Here is a 20,615-nt window from a genome sequence, read left to right on the forward strand (position 1 = left end):
TCAGATCTCATCTCATCTGGACTCTAAGCAGGTGTGACCGAATCTAACATACCCTTCATTTTCTTTTTTCTTCACTTTGATCATGGTTCATACCACTGGTTTTCCGTCCTGTATTTCTGCTGTTCCTTCTTAGATCTCTTTTATTAACATATTCCCTTCTACTTTTCCTTTAAGTAATTTGGTTTATTTCCCCAAGCCTTAGTTCTTAGACTTTTCTTAGTGTGCAAACTTTCATTAGTTAGTTTCATCAACTCCTGTGACTTCGACTACAGTTGTGTGCTACTGACACTGAATCATATCTCTAGTTCACATTTCTTCTTGAAGCTCCACTATAGCATATCTATATATAACAATTTCACCTTCAAGTATGCATCTTATTGACATCTCAAATTCATCACATCCAAACCCATTCATTCTCTGGTTTCTTTTAGTAATAGTATTATCTTTATCTAGCCACTGAGCCAGAAAGAAACAAGGAGCTCACCTCGATTGTGTCCACTTAGTCACTATCGAGTGAAAGAAACAGAAACTATGCCTGGTATTTCAAACACAGGGAATTGAACTATAGGAGATTATTTACAAAGGTGGTAATAAGGTGAAAAAGGTTTTAAGAAAAAAAAGAAGGAAGAAAGTGTTAAACTCAGAAAGAGGAAGCTGCTTGGAAGGTGCTTTCATTGCCAAGTGAAAAGAACTTTCGCAGGTGCTTCTGCCACCAGCACTCTGAAATCTGTTGCTGCACCAACCCACCCTGCATTCACTTTCAGACTAACCCGTTAATATTCCTGCCTTCTCACCTCTTAGCACTGCCCTTCACTGGCAGAACATAATAGGAGTATAGCTGGGAGAGGACTTTGAGGAATGTAATCGGCAGGCTCCCAGCCCAGAACTGCAAAGTTACTGTAGAAAATTAGGAGCAGGAAGGAATGAAACACAGTCCTAGATCCCTTATATTTTACTTCCCATGTCTTGTTCGTGGTTGAATACCATCATATAATTTTGTGAATTTGAAGATTGGAGGCCATGATGCCTGTATTGTTTTTCCTTAAATTAATGTTTTCCTACATTCAGTGAACAGCTCTCTCTATGCGTAGATACTAAGAAAATTAAAGAAATGTATAAATATCCCCTGCCTTTCAAGTTCCTCACCTTGTGAACAGTGAGGCACAACAGGCCGTGATTTGAAATTATCAAGTGAGTGTCAGCCATAGGTCGACAGTAGTCTCTGCAGCTCTGATGCACACTTACTGACTGTAGAATAAATAAATATTAAGTGACATTAGAAAATAGATAGGAGCACAATTTAAAATGAGGCAGATTTTACTCTGAACTGAGGCCCTTGAGATCATCTATAAAATGAGGATATTTATCTGGTAATTTTCATCAATTTCATTTTCTTACATACTTGAAAATATTTTGTTCTCTTAAATTGAGTATCAGACCGAGAAGTTGATTTTCATTTTGTCTTTGTTGCTGGGAATTAAAATAAGGTCAGATGATAATCTTTTATAATAGTTTTGCCAATATTACTGTGAATGTGAATGCTGATTAGACTAGAGTCCATTGATCTTTGTTATATTTTTGCTTTTACTTGTGTCAGTTACCAGGAAAAAAGTTCTAGGACTTGAGTTCTTCTGATATGCCTCTTCTATTTTCTAGTCAGGACAATCATCTACCGTGATCGAGAACATTCACACTATTATTGCTGCAGCAGCTGTGAAATTTAATTCAGATCAGCTTAATCATTTGTTTGTTCTCATTCAGAAGGTATGTGTTCAGTTGAATTTGCTTACTGTTAAATTTTCCTAGTTTTTAGGCTTTTTTGAGATTCTTGCCAAAATTGCAGTGTTTTAAGTATCCTTTTCTTTATTAATTTTTTTTGGCTGAAGTTTAAAGTTTTTGCCTATTTCTCCAGTATAATTGTGAAACAGTTCCTATGTCTTGTCTTTCTGTTGCACAGAGCTGGGAGACTGAGAGTGATAGAGTAAGACAGAAGCTTTTGAGCCTGATTGGACGAATAGGCCGGGAAGCTCGCTTTGAGACCACTTCTGGAAAGGCAGGAGAATCAAATGGATTTTTCTAGCTACAAATGCTTAAAGCAGTTTTACTTGCATATCCGAGGGCTCATCATAGTGGTATTATCGCAGGTGTTAGACGTCCTCTGGGAACTGGCTCATCTTCCAACCCTGCCCAGTAGCCTCATTCAGCAAGCTTTGGAGGAGCATCTGACAATCCTTAGTGACGCATATGCAGTGAAGGAAGCAATCAAGAGGAGCTACATCATTAAGTGCATAGAAGATATTAAAGGGTTGGTTTTTATCTTTGGTCAGATTTTGTTGTAAGAGCAATAGTATTAGGCTGAGTGCAGTAGCACACACCTATAATCCCAGTGGCTTGGGAGGCTGAGGCAGGTGGATCGAGAGTTCAAAGGAAGCCTCAGCAACAGAAGGCGCTCAGCAACTCAGTGATACCCTGTCTCTAAATAAAATACAAAATAGATCTGGGGATATGGCTCAGTGGTTCAGTGCCCTTGTGTTCAATCCCTGGTAACCCCCGCCTCACCCCCAAATAAAGCAACAGTATTGTCTGAGTAATTAGAGCCAAGTAGTTTTCCCCCTATTGTATTAAGTAAACGAAATGTCCTGTCTGGAAGCTCTTACCTTAGAATCCAAGATTGAAAAATTATAGGTGTTACTTTTATCACATCACTTATATTTCTCTTAAAATGAATTTTCAGCCTGGAGAATGGTCAGGTTTGGAAAAAAACAAGAAGGATGGATTCAAGGTAAGAATTTGCAGATGGAACCCACTGAAAGGTATACGAATTTAATAATCATTTAATTGCATCACAATTTTTATAATGTGTTTTAGTCTTAAAGCTTTATTTTTATTATTTAAAGCTCAATAGTTATTGAGTCCTAAAGAGAAAAGCATTAAGGATCACATGGAAATTACATAGTTTTATAATTTTTTAAAAACTATGACTTTCAACTTAGTTTTTCCCTCTTAAATTAGACTTAAAGCATGTACAATTTTAATATGTACAGTGGATTCTAAGTAAGGATCATGCCCGTTTTTCTTGCATAAGGGAGAAATGGAGAAACATTCATAGATAAAGAGAAAAAGAAGGAAGAAAGAGGTTCATTCAGTGCTGGCACATGGTAGTTTTCAGGTGCTTGGTGCAGATGTACCCTAAAATAATTTCTTACACAGATAGTCATTGAATGAGTGCCTGGTACTGGTGTTTGATTTTAGAAGGGAGAATTAGATGGCAACTGCAAGAAGGACTGGGGCCAGAAAAGCCTTACCCTTCTGGACTCTGGCCTCTAGGTTGCTGTGAACATATGAAAAGTGGTTGGAAATGATGTTTAGCAGACGTAACAGTAATGATTGTAGCTCTCCTCTAGCTCCAGTTCTTAAACTCCAGTCTCTCCTCTAAGAGGAGTGGTCGCAGTGGCCAGCTCAGTAGAATATGCTTTCTTGGTTGTCGAAGCCCTGATCAGAGCAGTGTTGTCTTCACTCTTAGATCCTCAGGTTGCCCAGACCACGCTGTGGCAGAAGGAGATTTCATTTTCTGAGTTTCATTTTATTTTTAGCCTTAAGAAAAGTTTTTGGTAAAATAACTAGTGGCTTAGTATTTCATTGGTCAGACATTCTTGGTTTTCATTGATATTTCTTTAAAAGATCTGGAATGTTGCTTTCTATTTTTCATTGGTATATTCAGAGACTCTTGGGTCTTGCTAACAGTCTTTGGTGACATAATGGGGTTTTTTTTGCATAAGTTGTACTTGGCCATAAAGTTTCGTCTTGAGCATATTGTCAAACTTGTGTTTTGTATTTTGACATTGAAATTTGATCATGTAAATTTTCTGCATATAATCTAGTTTTAGAGTCTTTTAAAAGACATTCACAAACTGGAGCTATTAATGCTGGGGCCATAAGGAATTATTCCTTTAACTCAACAACACTGCTCTCTTTCTACTCAGATACAATTTGAATGTTTCCAGTTTTCTAAGCTCAGTAACTCAAATGATTTAGCAACCCCTCTCCTTAAGATTGAAGAGTTTTCATCTAGTCATTGAAGAAGTTTCGATCCTTCAGTAGTTTTAGTAAGAGGAAAAGGGTCTCTGTACAAAAATGGTCTTTTCTTCTCAGCAATAGACACATTTCTTTATAGCTGTGAAGGCCAAAGCTAAAGGAACTTTCCCCTCCCTCTAGGGAAATAACTTGAAACCAGAAAATCCTTCCAGATCAGCATTCCTCCATTGCCACGGCTAAGCACTGCCAGCTCTTCCAGTTGTTGCATCGTTGCATCTTTGTTGCTTCTCTTTGCAGTCACTTCATTCATGTCTGTGGTTTATAACTAAACTCAGAAAGAAACAGGAAAATTTCTGGAGTCACTTTGAGAGACTGAAAAGGAATATTCTTCCTTTTTTATTTCCCCACTGCTCCCAGCAAAGAAATTCTGGTGTACATTATTCCCTTCCAGATAATAGCTTGCATTTTTAGATAGCACTTGTCAGTTTACTAAGTGCTTTCACAGATACTCTCTGAAAGTACACATTGCTGAAGGGGGGCAGTGGGAAGATCAAAGCCCCCTGGATTTGGCTCCAGGCAGGGGGGTGAATTATTTACTGCCACTAAAGGTGTTTTTCTATGCTATGCCCTTTCCTGCCAGGCAGCAAGGTGGGCTGACTGGGGATTATGTCTCCCTGCCAGGCTACACAGAAACTAAGCAAAGGGTAAGACAAGATCACCCACTTCTTACTCCCCTCCCACCCTCAGCTACCTCTGTTCCCCCAACTGATCCCCCTTCCCTCTGCTTTTGACATTCTTTAAAATTCCCAAGTTCCACTGTTGTGTTCAGAAATTCTGACCTTTATTTCTTAACTTTGTTTCTATAGATTCTGCCAGGGTACCCTTGGCTCCCTTGATCCTCTTTTCTTTCCTTTGCTTCTTTTATACCTTCCACTGTCCATCCCAACCCTTTCCCTCTTATTTCACTTCTTTTTTTCCTTCAATTAAAATTTTTAAATGTATTCATCAAAAAAATACTAAACAAAAAATCATTTTTATTCAATTAGTAGTTTTGGATAGTCTTTAAGATGTTATCTTTAGGCCTCCTAGCACAGTGCCTGGCAGACTTTCAGTAAATATTAGTTCTCTTCCTCCTGCTTCTTCCCCTTCACCCCATGAGGAGAATCAAAGCCTCACTTGTACAGGTTGAGTACCCCTTATCTGAAATCTTGGGACCAGAGTGTTTCAGATTTCAGAGGTTTTGAATGTTAGAATGTTTGCACAGACTTTACTGGTTGAGCATCCCTAATCTAAATTCTGAAATCTGAAATGTTGTAAAATAGGAAACTTTTGAGAACCATGTTAGCACTCAAAAAGTTTTTTACTTTGGTGGCCAGATTTTTAAATTAAGGTCGCTCAACCTGTACATAAATGAGTTGCCTCTGCTTGCCAAAGCACACAACAGAAAGTAAAAGTAGCAAGGTGTCCTCAGTATAGATAGTCTCACAGTGATGTGGTTAGTAGAGGAGGAAGTACTTTTAAAAAGTACCCTTCTATGCAAAAATTTTTGCTTTGATTCTGGATGAAAGGGTATCTGGAAAAACAAGACTGGTGAGGAAGTGGGGGATGTTCATCTTAGAAGAAAGAATTCAGTGAATATGAAAACTTTCTTAAGAGGATCATTACAAAGGAGTTTGAATTGTTTTATTTTTTTATGTCTCCTAAGGAGTTACATGGAGACATGTATCATTGTGGTAGATCAGTGAACTTTCTTGTGAGAACAGTCTGAAAACAGTGCACTGCCTTCTAAGGTAGTGATTCCTCATCAGTGGAAATAGTAAGTCACTTAATAAACGAATAAAGAAAATGTAGACATAGGTTTGCAGTCCACTCCAGTTGACCTCTAAGGCTTCATCTGACATTAAGAATCAAATCTGGACATCCCATTAACTTTTCCTTATGAAACCTCAACATTATCAGCTATATTCATTTTAATTGTTTACCATAGTCTTTAGCAATTGGAGAAGAGTACTTTAAATTTTTCCTGCAACTTGGCAATATAATGTTATAATGAAATGGAATAAATATCATATTTCCTGATTGCTAAACTTTAGAAAGCCATATCAGAAATAATTCTTAAACACCAATTTCATACGATTTATCTTTTAATTTTACTGTGTAATGAATGAGTTACCTTCAACAGATAATTACCCATAGCAAATAAAGTATTCTAACCACAAATGACTTAACTGGTCATGATGATAGTTTTTAATGCATCTGCTTATTGCTTAAGGGCTCATAGTCATATCCTAATTTCCTTAATTCTTTTGGAAGGTACCAGTTTGGACATAGCGTTAAAGTTTTGATTATTTTGTTTTGCAAGTTTTTATTTAAGCAGAAATATTCTAGCTAGTCTTAAAAGTAGTCAGCCTTTAATATCTACCTTATTTCTGTGATTCTAAGATGCCAGTGATTGCACCCTGCATCACAGAATTAATAAACTTTACACAGAAGAGAAAAAGAAATTGTTCATTTACCAGCCATTGTTTAGATTCACTGTCTCAGGTTGAGTCCAAGTCTCTCTTTGAGCAGTTAAGTACAACTTCACCAGGGTACACTGCTTGTCATTTTCTATAGTAATGCTCTGAACTGCTCTGACATTTTTCAGATTGACTGTATAATTTTGAGGCATGTTGAAGACTATAGAGTTTTGTATGCTTGTCCTCATTCATAAAATTCAAGCTGCTTTTTTTTTTTTTTTTCCAAGCTGCTTTTTTCTGTTACTGAGTGATGAGTACTACAAGTTACAGCTTCTTTTGAATTAAGGTGCAACTTAAGACAGAGACATTTAGTGCTGAGTGAAGAACCCTTCCCAATGTTTGAGTCTGTCACACCAGCTTCTGGTCTGAAAAGTGCTTTAGTCTAAGACCACTGACAGTTTTCTTTGCTTTTAATTGCATCGATTAGGCTAGTCAGTGCTGTATCATAGTATAATCCTTTTTATAACATTTAAGTAGTAAATTAGTGATCCAAATATAAGTTAGAGCCATCCTTGTTTAGTAGTACCTATACCAAGGAACAACTGAATTCAAATGACAGGTAGATGGACAAATACCTTATGTATATTCAGGGAAGAACAGTTGTAAGAAAAATTGGCACCCATGTTTAGTGGCTGGTAAGTTTCTTTTGGCAGAATTGTAACAAATATCAACTTCAGAAATGTTTAGATTTATGAAGCCTGTGTCTTAGAATCCAGGAAATATGGTATTTGTTAATTGATTGGTTAATCTCTATGAGGCAAAGAAAACAGTATTGTTTTGGCAATAACGTGCTCACATTTACATATTAAAAACCAATTTTTTTTAAAGAATTTATTGTGAACGTCAAACTTTTCAGATCTATACTCAAAGATCTGGATTGTCTTGTGCTAGTTTCTGAATTAATAAATTTGAAAGTGTTTCAAAAATATAAAATACAGTCTAAGTAAAAAAGTATCTATAATAATTAATATAAATAATAATTAAAAATAGTAATTGGGAGAGGGAAGGGGAAGTGTGGGGGATTGAACCCAAGGCTTCATACATACCAAGCACAGGCTCTACCTCTGGGCTATGTGCCCAACCCCTTTTTAATAAGATTAGAATTAACTCATGAAGTGGTTTTAACTAGGAAATATAAACAGATCACATTTTCTTTAATATGTTAGACCATTGTCAATATGTTGAACATATCATTGGTATCTAAATCATATAACTAAAGAAAGACATTTTCTTATTCCCATCTTACTTGCCAGCCAGTTCAGTATTAAGCTTTTGCCATTGATTTATTTTATTGTGTCCACATGTCTTAGCAGCCCTGTGCTACTTAATCTATCCTCTGAAGTTGCTAATTCCTTGTTGTCTGTTTTTTGCTGATGTACCCCTGTACATTCACTGTCACTTCACATCCACTCCTGTTTGCAGTTCTTGGCCTTAGGAAATTGCATGCAGAATAAGAAGTTGAAGACTGAATTATGAGTGCATGGAGATAAGCTGTAAATGAACAACATGAAGATAAAAATAATAGAATGTGTGACAATAAAACCTAATTGACTTGCATATTTTTTATAGCTAATAAATTAGTCTGCTATTAATTTCTAAATTTAATTAATATAACTTCTTTTTAACTCTAGTCATCTCAGCTTAATAATCCCCAGTTTGTTTGGGTGGTACCAGCTTTGCGTCAGCTCCATGAAATCACCCGCTCATTCATAAAACAAACCTACCAAAAGCAAGACAAGGTAAGAATATAGCTGTTTTTAATATTTGCTTAACCATTTAAAATAACAAAACAGGGCCAAAATTATTGAATTTATAGTCACTGTGTTCTATCTTTAGAGTTATTAGTGTATTTGATTTGTATTTCATAATCTTGAATTTAAACATCCTCTGCCTTTCTTTTGATGTAATAACTTCTTTCCTTTTTATTTGCTTAATTCATTGATCTAAACCCCTTTTTAAACATCAGAATGGTATCATGGAAATTTGTAAAAATTTACAAGTCTGTTTTATAATGCTAAAGATTAGTTTGCCTAAGGAGCTAGTGTCCTCAATTTAATAGACTTTGAAAGAAAGCTCTGGGAAAGTGTACAGAAAATAAAATAGCTCTTTTTAAAGGTGTTTTTCCTTTATTTTTTAAAAAAAGAAATCTTCTTTGGGGTCAAAAAATAAGGAGGCTAGTTTATTAGCTTCCTAGTAAATATACATACCGCCTTTACTGTTATGTAGGAAATGCAAGTGAGGAAATCCTTATGTTTGCTTCCACCTAAGACTACATCCTAAAATAGAGTTGTGTTAAACCAACAAAATAACTACAGATTCTCATACCACTTTTCTTTTATTGTTTCTGCCAAGAGCATTATTCAAGACTTGAAGAAAAATTTTGAAATAGTGAAATTGGTAACGGGAAGTTTGATAGCTTGCCATCGACTTGCAGCAGCTGTGGCTGGGCCTGGAGGCCTAACTGGTTTGACGCTAGTGGATGGCCGATACACTTACCGGGAGGTATCAGGCACTGTGTTTATGTTTCATGATTTACCACACTTGTTTGACCTTTTTCTACTTTAGTTATAAAAGTCATGTTGGATATAGTTATAAAGAGGTGTAGCATGAGCTGTATTGATAATGATTTAGCAGCTTTTTCTCTTGAATATAATCATTTCAAATTGTTTAGAAGAATGATATTTGTGAATTAATTTTTCAGTAAATTACCTAAGAATTACACAGTGTTGTTGCTTAAAAAGTTAGACAAAAATCTTTAACTTGTCAGTTGTAGGTTGTGGTACTTTACTTTGATATTATTGGAATTAATATTTTATTGACATCTAAAGTTAACTGAAATTGTGATAGACTCGAGGTAGCTTCTAATATGTTGAACTGTCAACTGGTAAACAGATTTCTGACATTCACTTTGCCCTTAAATTACATTAAAAAAAACTTCAAGTAAACCTGCTTCTTGAAGTTCAAAGTGCTGTTTTACTGTTTCTTTTAGGTACAAATGCCTGGAATTAACTGATTAACATTATTTCTTTTTGCAGTATTTAGAGGCACATCTGAAATTTCTGGCATTTTTCTTGCAAGAAGCTACCCTGTATTTGGGTTGGAATCGTGCCAAGGAAATCTGGGAGTGTCTTGTGACTGGCCAGGATGTTTGTGAATTAGATAGAGAGGTAAGATGCTATATGGACAACACAAGGCAGAAATATTTAAATGTTGCACTCTTGTGTCTTGTGTCTCATGTCTTTAATTTCTAAACACTTCAACTTACATGGGCGTTAACTACCATAGGCTAGGAACTATAAATACTGAAAAAATAAATTCATAAATTCTTCGATGATTCTGATACCATTCTGGTTAAAATACCAAATTCAACCAAGTGAATATAGATAAAGAATTCCAGGTATATTTTAGCTTGTTATCCCCTCCCATGAAATTAATTTTAAGTTACCACTCGAAAAACTTTGAGTTCCTTAAAATGATATTGTACACCAGAAACAATAAGGAAGAATTAGTGCCTGGGCACATGTTCGAAACTACAATTAAACAGCCAAAAAAGGTTAAATTGGGATTAGAACACTTTGACTTGCTGACAATGTCTCGGTTTCCTCATCTCATTTTACAGAGCAATATTAACTACTACTTAGGACTGCTGAAAGGACTAAGTATGCCAGGGCCTGACACACAGCAAGGCTTACTAAGTGTTGATGGGAAAACCCAGCTGTAAAATTCAATGAAAAGTATGAGTGTATATTTTGATTATATGTTAGTTTGCTTCATTTTGTTTCAGAGTTTTAAACATGTCTGTTTTGAGTGGCATTTTGGCAGTTACCTAAATTTTTTAATCATTAAGAATAATGTCTGTTTACTTTCCCATTACACAACGTGTATCAGTTAATTATAGGGCATTTTCTGTCTTGATCCACAGATGTGCTTTGAGTGGTTTACAAAAGGGCAACATGATCTCGAGAGTGATGTTCAGCAGCAACTCTTCAAGGAGAAAATTCTGAAACTGGAGTCATATGAAATCACTATGAATGGTAGGTAATTACTTCATATTATTTGTTTTACTTCTTTAGAGTAAGAAATTTTATTCTTCTTTTTCCCATAAGCCTGCTTCTCAGAAGCAACTAACCAGTTTGGTATATCCTTCTAGAATTTTCCCTGTTCATATAAAGACTTGTTTAGATAGATACAGATAAATTCCTTTTTATGTAAATCATATCTTATGATTAGTTTTTAAATTATATGGCCTGATAGACCCTATTGCCCAATTATTTTTTGAAGTTCCTAATGCAAAAGAATTCATTAAAGTAAAAAACTAATCAAAGTATAGAGCTCCTTTCTTTTGTTTCTTTTTACTTTGTAAAAGTGTGTGTGACCTTTACTACTTTATAATCCCTGAATGTTTTCATATCCTCAAAAACAAAAACTTTACACCAGAAATACAAAGAACATTCAATAAATGGGCCAAGGAACTGGACACTTTACAGAAGAAGACATACAGGTGATTAATAAATATATGAAAAAGTGTTCAACATCTCTAATAATTAGAGAAATGCAAATTAAAACAACTCTAAGATTCCATCTTACTCCAATTAGAATGGCTATTAAGGACACAAACAATAATAGATATTGGCATGGATGTGGGGAAAAAGGCACACTTTACATTGCTGGTGGAATTGCAAATTGGTGCAGCCCCTCTGGAAAGCAGTATGGAGACTCCTAAGAAAACTTGGAATGGACCCACCTTTTGACCCAGTTATCCCACTCCTTGGTTTATACCCAAAGGAATTAAAATTAGCATACTACAGTAACGCAGCCACATCAATGTTTATAGCAGCTCAATTCACAATATCTAGATTGTGGAACCAGCCTAGATGCCCTTCAACAGATGAATGGATAAAAAAACTGTGGTATATATACACAATGGCGTATTATTCAGCCATAAAGAATAATAATAATATGGCATTTGCAGATAAATGGATGGAATTGGAGAATATCATGCTAAGTGAAATAAACCAATCCCAAAAAGCCAAAAGGCCGAATGTTTTCCCTGAAAAATGGATGATATATAATGGGGTTGGGGAGTGAGAGAAGAATGGAGGAACTTTAGATTACATAGAGGGAAATGGGAGGGGCGGGGTGTGAAAAATGGTGGACTGAGACAGACATTATTACCCTGTGCACATGTATGATTACATGATTTGGTATGAATCTACATGGTACACAATCATAGAAATGAAATGATATACCCTATTTGTGTACAATGAATCAAAATGCAGTCTGTAAAAAAATAACAATAAAAAAAGATTAAAAAATTAATTAATTAAAAAAATAAAATCTTTAAAAAAAAGAAACCCGGTACCTACTGGCAGCCTTTTCATTTCCTACCTTGCTTCATTCTGTAATCTCTTTACTTTCTTTTTGGATTAGCCTAACCTGGAGATTTAAAATGGATTCATACTATATATGACTATCTGGCTTCTTTCATTATGTGAAAATCTAATGTTTTCAAGGCTTACCTACATTGTCACTTGTATATCAGGATATAATACTTCACTAAAGACGTACCCAATTTTGTTTATCCATTTATCAGTTGATGGACCTTTTTGTTACTGGTATTGGGCTATTATCAGAAATACTGCTATAAACATTCATGTTCAAATTTTTATGGTTTCATTTCTCTTGGGTTTATATAGGAGTCAAATTGCTTTGATGTCTGATTAACCTTTGAGGAACTGCCAGGCTGTTTTACATAGTAACTGTACCATTTTATAATCCCACCAGTTGAGGGTTGCAGTTTGTCCTCACCTCACCAATAATTGTTAATGTCTGCATTTTATTTTATTTTATTTCTTCTTTTTTTTTCTTTTCTTTCCTACAGCATCCTGCTATATGTGAAGTGGTATCTTAAGTTTTGATTTGCTTTTTAGTGTCTCATGATATTGAGCATCTATTCATATGTGTTCAGTGGCAATTTCTATATATTCTCTGAAGAATTGTCTATTCTAATCTGTTTTCTTCCTTCCTTTTTTTTTTCTTTTTTCCCTCCCCTCTTGTGGTACTGGGGATGGAACCTAGAACTTCCTACATGCTGCCTCCCCAGCCCTTTCTATTTTATTTTGAGACAGAGTCTTGCTAAGTTGCTGAGGCTGTCCTTGATCTTGCAACCCTCCTGCCTCAGCTTCCTGAGTAGGTGGTCTTACAGGCGTGTGCCACCCTGACCAGCCTTACCTATTCTTAAATTGGGTTATATGTCTTTTTATTGTTTAGTTTTAAAAGTTCTTTATTACTCTGGATACTACCTACTTATAAATAATTTACAAATATTTCCTCTTACTCTTGAGTGTTTTTGTTTTCTTGATAGGGTCATTTGAAGCACAAAAGATTTTCATTTTGGTTAAGTCAGACTTGCCCTATATAATACTTTAGAACTTGTGCTCTTTTTTTCCTAAGTTTTATTGATTTTTTTATTTATTTTTGAGATGGGATCTTGCTGTGTTTCCCGGGCTGATCTCAAACTTCTGAATTGAAGCAGTCCTCTGGCGATTATGCCCCCACTACATGTGCTTTTGATGCCATATCTGAAGAAATCATTGTCAAGAGTTTTGTGGTGATACCTCTTAATGTACTTTGAGTCTTTTACTTAAGAGTGTGTGACTTTATCTGACATCCTATCATTTCAGGTTTTAACTTGTTTAAGACTTTTTTTGAAAATGTGAATCTCTGTGATCATCGATTAAAAAGACAAGGTGCTCAGTTGGTAAGTAAATTATTCTCAAATCTAGATCACTTGAATTATCTATTACAATTTAACATTCAGCAAAAATATTTTGTTTTTCTGGTACTGAAGAATTGAACCCAGGGCCTCGTACCTACTATACAAACACACTACCTCTGAGCTACATCCCCAGCCCTTTTTATTTTTTCTTTTGAGATGGTCTTAATAAGTTGCTGAGACTGGCCTCAAACTGGTGATCCTCCTGCTTCAGTCTCCCAAGTAACTAAGATCATAGGCATGTGCCACTGCACCCAGCAGATTATGTGTTCTAATTGAAAGAACAAATTGCTGACTTGGGCATTGATGGCAGAGCCTCTCTTTAAGAGTGCTGGGGGTCACTGATAACTTCTCATATCACTGTCTTGGCTTCTTGCTGATCGGGGGCCTGCTATGGCTAGGTGAATGTGGAGGAGGGAGTAACTCTGTGTGGGCTTCCAACTCTTCAGATTCAGTAATTTACATGTACCTAAATAAACTAATGGAATCTTCAGTCTTGGGATCTCAATGACAGGGATTGGGTGAAAAATTTAGTGACATAGAACAAAGCAGGAAAATGGGGAATTATGCAATGTATATAACTTATGTATGTTTACACACATCCCTTTGCAAAGAAGGGCAAGAACTAGCTCTTTTTCTAAGTCCTTCTTTCAGGTCTTGACTTCCTGGGATGGTAGGAATATTGGTAAGATCTTGTAAGTCTTCACTTTTGCTGTTTCTAACTGAGCTTGGGAAAGACCAGATCTAGCCCCAAGAATTAATAACCACTTCTAGCTTGACCATTTTCTTTTGAAGAAAAGCTCATGCTGGTGGTGCCCCACTTCACTCCTGTGCTAGAATGTCAGGAGAAAACTCTCCATGCCTATGCTAGTCCCCATGGAGGCTGCCTAGTGCTTCTGTGGTTGATTGCTTTTTCATTTTAAAGTTCTGTATCAGTACAGTAGTGACTTCCTATATAGCTGACTTTTCGTAACCTTAATTCATATTGAACTAAAGAGGTGAAAACACATTATGTAATGTAAAATACTTATCTATAATTTTGTGATCCTGGTATGTAATTCAATTTGTATATACTTTTAATTTTCTTTTATACAGTATGTAGAAAAGCTGGAATTGATAGGAATGGATTTCATATGGAAAATAGCCATGGAATCACCTGATGAAGAAATTGCTAATGAAGCTATTCAGTTAATCATAAACTATAGTTACATTAATTTAAATCCTAGGTTAAAGAAGGTAAGTATCCAAGGAAAGAAACTACACATACACAAAAAAGGCAGATAATTGTGTGTGTGTGTGTGTGTGTGTGTGTGTGTGTGTGTTTTACTCCTAAGTTGTGATCTTTCACATATCCCCAACTTGCCTTGTTTTGATATTATGTCCTGAATAGTTATTACAACTCAATGCCAAAGCCTAATCTTAATTTCCATTTACCTCTCACTTTCAGGATTCGGTGTCTTTACATAAGAAATTTATTGCTGACTGCTATACTAGATTAGAAGTGAGTAACAATTTTTACTTAACATGTCTTTGAAATGAATACTTTTTTCCATTTTTTAATTTTATATTTTTAGATAATGCATAATACTGATGTTTGTGGCCAGATCTTAATGGTGAATTTGTCAAGAGTACCATATTGTGGCATAGAGAACAGACATTTGCCATAATGCCCCCAGTATAGAAATACACTTTATAGGAAATCTTTCCTTCTTCCTCCACCACCTCTCTTCCCCATTCCACCCATCCTCCATTTGGGTATAGGAACTATGTTCCACATTTCTAGTAGTTTTTTCCTCCTTTTTCTCTCCAGGAATTTTATGAAAGCATTTGTTTCCTTTCCTGTTCTTTTCTATGTTTCATGTAATTTATTTAACAAATGCTATTAAAGACCACAGCAGGACACTCAGTAGTAGGTAGAAGTGGTTGTCTTTGTTCATTAGAAACCTGGTGTTTAATATTATCTCCTGTGTATTTCCAGTGCCCTTTCTCTAGCATGATGTAAAGCATTGTACATTCATTTTCAGTTGAAATTTGTGCTTAAGTTTTTTTCTAATAGAGTATTCCAAAAGCATAAAATGCTTCTGTCCCCCAAATATCAATAAGTAAATCTTACAAATATGTGCTATAATCTATATAATATGTCCTAAATTGTGGCTTCATTCAAATGTGTCATCATAAGAAAACTTTTAAGTTTTCAAGTATCCCTATGCAAGGTGCCAGGTAAGTGTTTATATGTAGAGCTGTAGTTCTCAACTGCATCTTCCTTTATCTCTCAAGGGTCATTTGGTGATGACTATAGACATTTTTGATTGTCACAACTATAAGGGGTCCTGCTAGTACTTAGTGGGTAGAGACCAGAGATCCTGCTAAATATTCTGCAATGCCCAGGACCACTTTCTGCAACAACAAAAAAATTGTCCCTCCCAAAATGTCAGTTGAGTCCAGGTTGAGAAATACAGAATGATTGTTTCATATTTTATAGGCAGCTAGTTCAGCACTTGGTGGCCCCACTCTAACACATGCTGTGACCAGAGCAACAAAAATGCTTACAGCAACCGCCATGCCAACTGTAGCCACATCAGTTCAGTCTCCGTATAGGTAAGTGATCATAGAAGTGAGAACAAATAAACAGCATATAAGTGTATTGTAGTTTTTTTAAAAGTCAATACCTTTTTCCTCTTATGATATCTCTTAATTATTGATTCCTCATTTTGTCATAACTTTGGTAAAGAGTCATATCCTGGGAAATTATATGTACCCCATGATACCCCTCACATCTGTGTTTCAAGATCTGTAGGTCATCACCAGAACCATCCAAATATTGCTCTACCCCTCTCTCTTCCTGGCAGACAAGTTCTCTTTTTATTATTATTTTTTAAAATTTTTTTTAGATGTTGATGGACCTTTATTTTATTATTTATATGTGGTGCTGAGAATAGAGCCCAGTTCCTCAGATATGCTAGGCAAGCACTGTACTACTGAACCACAACCCCAGCTCCTATTATTGGTTTTGATTTATTTTAAAGCACTTTTATTCTGTGTAATGTGAATAACCATTTCTTTAGGATGGAATAAAGATATATTCATTATAGAAAGAATACTTTAAAAAAAAAAATCCCCTTATATGTAGCTTTTCTCCTTGAATAGTCACATCCAGGTAAGCAATATGAAGTGGAAGATGGTATAATTTAAACCATGTAATATAATATAATCACAGTAAAATACTATTCGCCCAGTATTGTTTTTTGAAATGATTTTTACTGAAAGCTTTATCCCCAAATGTTTGTGTTTAAACTGTGCTGACGTCTCTTACTCACATTGCTGTTTTTAGCGTTTTCAGATATGTCAGTGAAATCTGAATTTAGCGTTTGCTGAAGTTCTCCAAAATAGTAAGGAGAAACAACACATGTTTAGAAACATTAGAATGAAGTAACTAAAATAACTTTTGTGGGTTTTATGAGCCTTTCATTACTGATAAGCCTCTCCAAATCATATATATCCATGAAACTTTTGGCAGGTGCTCAGACAGCTTGTTCTCCATGCCTCACTCTGCTGCCCCCTGGTGATGGATACTCAGATAACTGTTCTCTACTCCCGGAACAGAGCAGCTTTGTGTATTTGTTTTTGTTTGTGTATTGGTTTTTGTTCACTATTGAGGATGCTTTTCTTTTCAGAACCTTACTTTAAAGGGGGAATCAATGCAAGGTCCTTGCCCACATTCTTTTCTTACCTTCTTTTTAAAAACAAGTTGTGTGCTGTGTAGCAGTACTTTATTACTGTGAAGGAAGCAAATTAAGATTCTGTCCCCTCAGACTTCATTTTTAAGTGATTGACATGATTATAGGTTCGATTCATGACAGGACACTGATGTTTTTCTCATTCTCGGAAGTATATCTCAAGCACACTCATTATGAATTCCTTATTACATGTTTGTAAGATGTGGTTCATCCCTGTTATTCAGTTCCCTACCAGTTCATCTGTCAGGTAAATAATTTATGAGCTGTTGGATTGGGATTTCCAAACTGCCACTTCTCTAAATGAATGTACTTTTTGTTTTTTTCTCTCTATTAAAAGTGCTTTTTATTCTCAATCATTTTATATTTGACTACAGAGAAAAAAACACATGATTATTTAAAAATTTTTATTGTAAACTCTTAAGTAGAGTTAGTAAGAATGTATAATTTCATAGTTGAATTTGAACCAGAACATTGTAGTTTATCTCATTTCACTAGTTTTCAAAGAACTTCTTTAAATCTGTAAATATTCCAGTTTATGAGGGAATTTATTATTTCCTTATCTGTGCTGTATTTTGCCGTACTATTGGGATTTAATTATTGAGGCATAACCAAAGCAATTCACTCAATAGTTCACTCATTTATTATATCACTTAAGTATTTTTTATTTGAATTTCAAGTTGTAGTTCATATCCATAGACTGGAAGAATTAGAACTTATATTTAATAGAACTGTTAAAATATATTTAACCAACTTTTTAAAATGAAATTTCAAGTACTGGTAATTAGTATATCAGTACAATTGTTGGAAAATGGAAGTACCTCTTTTCTGTTTTTAGAAATAAACCTATTTGAAATGCTTAGACTTTTATCCAAGAGCTCTTGGATTTTTATTTCTTAATATTAATATGTGTAGTGTTCTCCAAGTATGACGCTGTGATTATGTAAGCTGTTGAATATTGTGAGCCTGTTATTTCAAATGACAAGTAAAATTCTGTAAGTCTTCATCCAAAAAATACCTCAGATTTCATTTTCTTTTTCATTTTGCTCTTCATTGCCTCTGGAGTTTATTTTATTCTTTCCTTTTATTGATGCATTATAATTTTACAAAATTGTGAGATTCATTGTTACATATTTGCATATACACACAGTAGAACAGTAATTTGGTCAGTTTCATTCCCCAGTACCTCTCTTTTCCTCTGTTCTTCCTTCTCCCTGATTCTCTTCTCTACTGGTCTCCCTTCTGTTTTCCTAAGCTCCCCCACTCTCTTTTCCTCTTGAGCTTTCGCATATGAAAGAGTACATGACCCTTGACTTTCTGAGTTTGGCTTATTTCGCTTAACATAATGCCCTCAAGTTCCATCCATTTTTCCACAAATTACCTAATTTTATTCTTCCTGATGGTCAAATAAAACTCCACTGTGTTTTCTTTATCCATTCATCTACTGGTGGACACCTAGACTGGTTCCATAATTTGACTATTGTGAATTGTGCTGCTATAAGCACAGGTATGCATGTATCAGATTTTATTTTCAAATAGCTTTTATTTATGGCCTACTTACTTGTTTGCATTTGTCTTCTAATTTTCAGACAGTTTATATCAGATTCCATGTGTTTACACAATTTTGTGGCATATTTTAGTTATAAGATTATGAAAGTCAGACTCTTTGAATGTTCATTCTTGGTGGGTTTGTGGGTTCATTCTTGGTGGGTTGGGGACCCAGGTCCTCTATTTTTGAAATACTGTTTTAAAAGAGAAATAGAAGGAAGAAAAGGAAATGTGGGCAGGGGGAGGCTTCTTTCTTGTCCCCATCTAGGTACTTCAGCTATAAGCTGGTTTGAACATTGGGTGAAAAGGAGGTTTAATCTTGGCAAATTTCAGTCTTTGTTCAGTGAGTGCTGACTGTGATTGTGGTTTTGGTGAAACAGAACTGAGCTCATATCAGTGATTCATTTCAAATATGTTTAATTTTTTTTTCTTTAACCGTAGATCCACTAAACTTGTAATAATTGAGAGATTGCTGCTTCTGGCAGAACGCTATGTGATCACTATTGAGGTATACCTCTTTTTTAAAGCAACTTCATTATATTATCATACTAATTGTGTAGGTGTATATTTTTGACATGTTTAAGAGTGGCACAGCGCATCTGATTGTTTGACTTATGTCTTATTCAAGGATTTTTACTCTGTTCCGCGAACTATTCTACCTCATGGTGCCTCATTTCATGGACATCTTTTAACTCTTAACGTTACCTACGAGTCTACCAAAGATACCTTCACTGTAGAGGTAGGTTTGTATTAAGCTTGTAGCCACTTTCATGTCTTGTTACTTACGGAAGATTACTGTTAATGGAGATAGCTGCATGAATGATGATTCTCAAAACTGATAAACAAATTTAGACTAAAGGCCTGAAAGGAAAGGAAACCATGGGATACAAGCAGATATATAAATAAATACATAATATAATGGCAGGTGGTGATAGGTGTTATAAAGAGTAATAAGAATAAAGCAGGATAGGTTGGTAGAGGGTGTTGGTGTTATGCATGAGCCATTTTAGATAAAGATGGGCAGGGAATGTCTCTCTGAAGTGGTGATGTTTAAAGACTTGAATAAAGCAACAGAATAAATAATATTTGCTTGAAAGAACATTCCAGGCAAAGAGAGCAGCAGGTACACAGCTGGTATGGTGACTGGCATGAGTGGAGCACAGTGAGAAAGGAGAGAGTGAGCGGAAGACCCTACTATGGAAGAAGGGTTTGAGATGTTACTCCACATGTGATAGGGAATGGTGGGGATGTGGAGTTGAGCATTTGATGATAGCAGAAGGGAAGCCTTACAAGGTTTCCGCTATGATCCCAGCTTCTAGAAAAGAGTCCTGTACATAGTAGGTACTCACTAACGGTTGTTTAAAGGTATAAGTGAACCCTCTCACAACAGTGTTGGATTTTATTTTACAGGCCCACAGTAACGAAACCATAGGGAGTGTGCGGTGGAAGATAGCCAAGCAGTTGTGCTCTCCTGTGGATAATATACAGATATTTACAAATGATAGTCTGGTGGGTTTAAATAATAGCCTCTGGCACTTTAGACTGATGTGAATACTTTCCTCTTCCTTTCCCTCTCAGTAATTAAGAAACCACTTTTTACAGCTGACAGTGAATAAAGATCAAAAGCTTCTCCACCAGCTGGGCTTTTCTGATGAACAAGTCCTTACAGTAAAGACCTCTGGCAGTGGGACCCCCTCTGGGAGCTCAGCAGATTCCTCAACCAGCTCCAGCAGCAGCAGCAGTGGGGTTTTTAGTTCATCATACGCCATGGAGCAGGTACTGAGCGATTGAGTTCAACTTAGAAACAGGAATTTAGCAATCAGTATCTTTTGCTTTCATCCTGTGTAGATGTGGATGATTGTGTCCTTTTCTGTCACACAAGTTCTAACTCTTCACAACTATGTACTGAGAACTGCTAGGATTTGACTAGGGGATGACACAGAGCTTAGCAGTTTTCTGAGGCACCAAGTCATTCTGCCTGTCCACACAATGTCCTCCAGCACA

General features: G+C 35.7%; 1 protein-coding gene across 3 annotated transcripts in view; it reads left to right on the plus strand.

Annotated features, from left to right (window-relative positions):
- The window catches only part of Usp24 (ubiquitin specific peptidase 24), a 140,202-nt gene that overhangs the window by 58,962 nt on the left and 60,625 nt on the right, over nt 1-20,615 (plus strand). For 2 of the 3 annotated variants that reach the window (XM_047538426.1, XM_047538437.1), the window contains exons 13-29: nt 1,657-1,764; nt 1,958-2,053; nt 2,145-2,305; nt 2,735-2,782; nt 4,676-4,739; nt 8,186-8,293; nt 8,907-9,056; nt 9,590-9,721; nt 10,477-10,588; nt 13,238-13,314; nt 14,425-14,565; nt 14,777-14,830; nt 15,812-15,927; nt 19,053-19,119; nt 19,240-19,350; nt 20,022-20,120; nt 20,214-20,387. In XM_047538426.1, coding sequence (XP_047394382.1) covers nt 1,657-1,764; nt 1,958-2,053; nt 2,145-2,305; nt 2,735-2,782; nt 4,676-4,739; nt 8,186-8,293; nt 8,907-9,056; nt 9,590-9,721; nt 10,477-10,588; nt 13,238-13,314; nt 14,425-14,565; nt 14,777-14,830; nt 15,812-15,927; nt 19,053-19,119; nt 19,240-19,350; nt 20,022-20,120; nt 20,214-20,387 — 1,818 coding nt within the window. Of the gene's footprint in view, nt 1-1,656; nt 1,765-1,957; nt 2,054-2,144; nt 2,310-2,734; nt 2,783-4,675; nt 4,740-8,185; nt 8,294-8,906; nt 9,057-9,589; nt 9,722-10,476; nt 10,589-13,237; nt 13,315-14,424; nt 14,566-14,776; nt 14,831-15,811; nt 15,928-19,052; nt 19,120-19,239; nt 19,351-20,021; nt 20,121-20,213; nt 20,388-20,615 lie in introns of all 3 variants that reach the window. The other variant, XM_047538442.1, reaches the window with a different exon arrangement.

Source organism: Sciurus carolinensis, chromosome 1, assembly GCF_902686445.1.
Source record: "Sciurus carolinensis chromosome 1, mSciCar1.2, whole genome shotgun sequence".
NCBI lineage: Eukaryota > Metazoa > Chordata > Mammalia > Rodentia > Sciuridae > Sciurus > Sciurus carolinensis.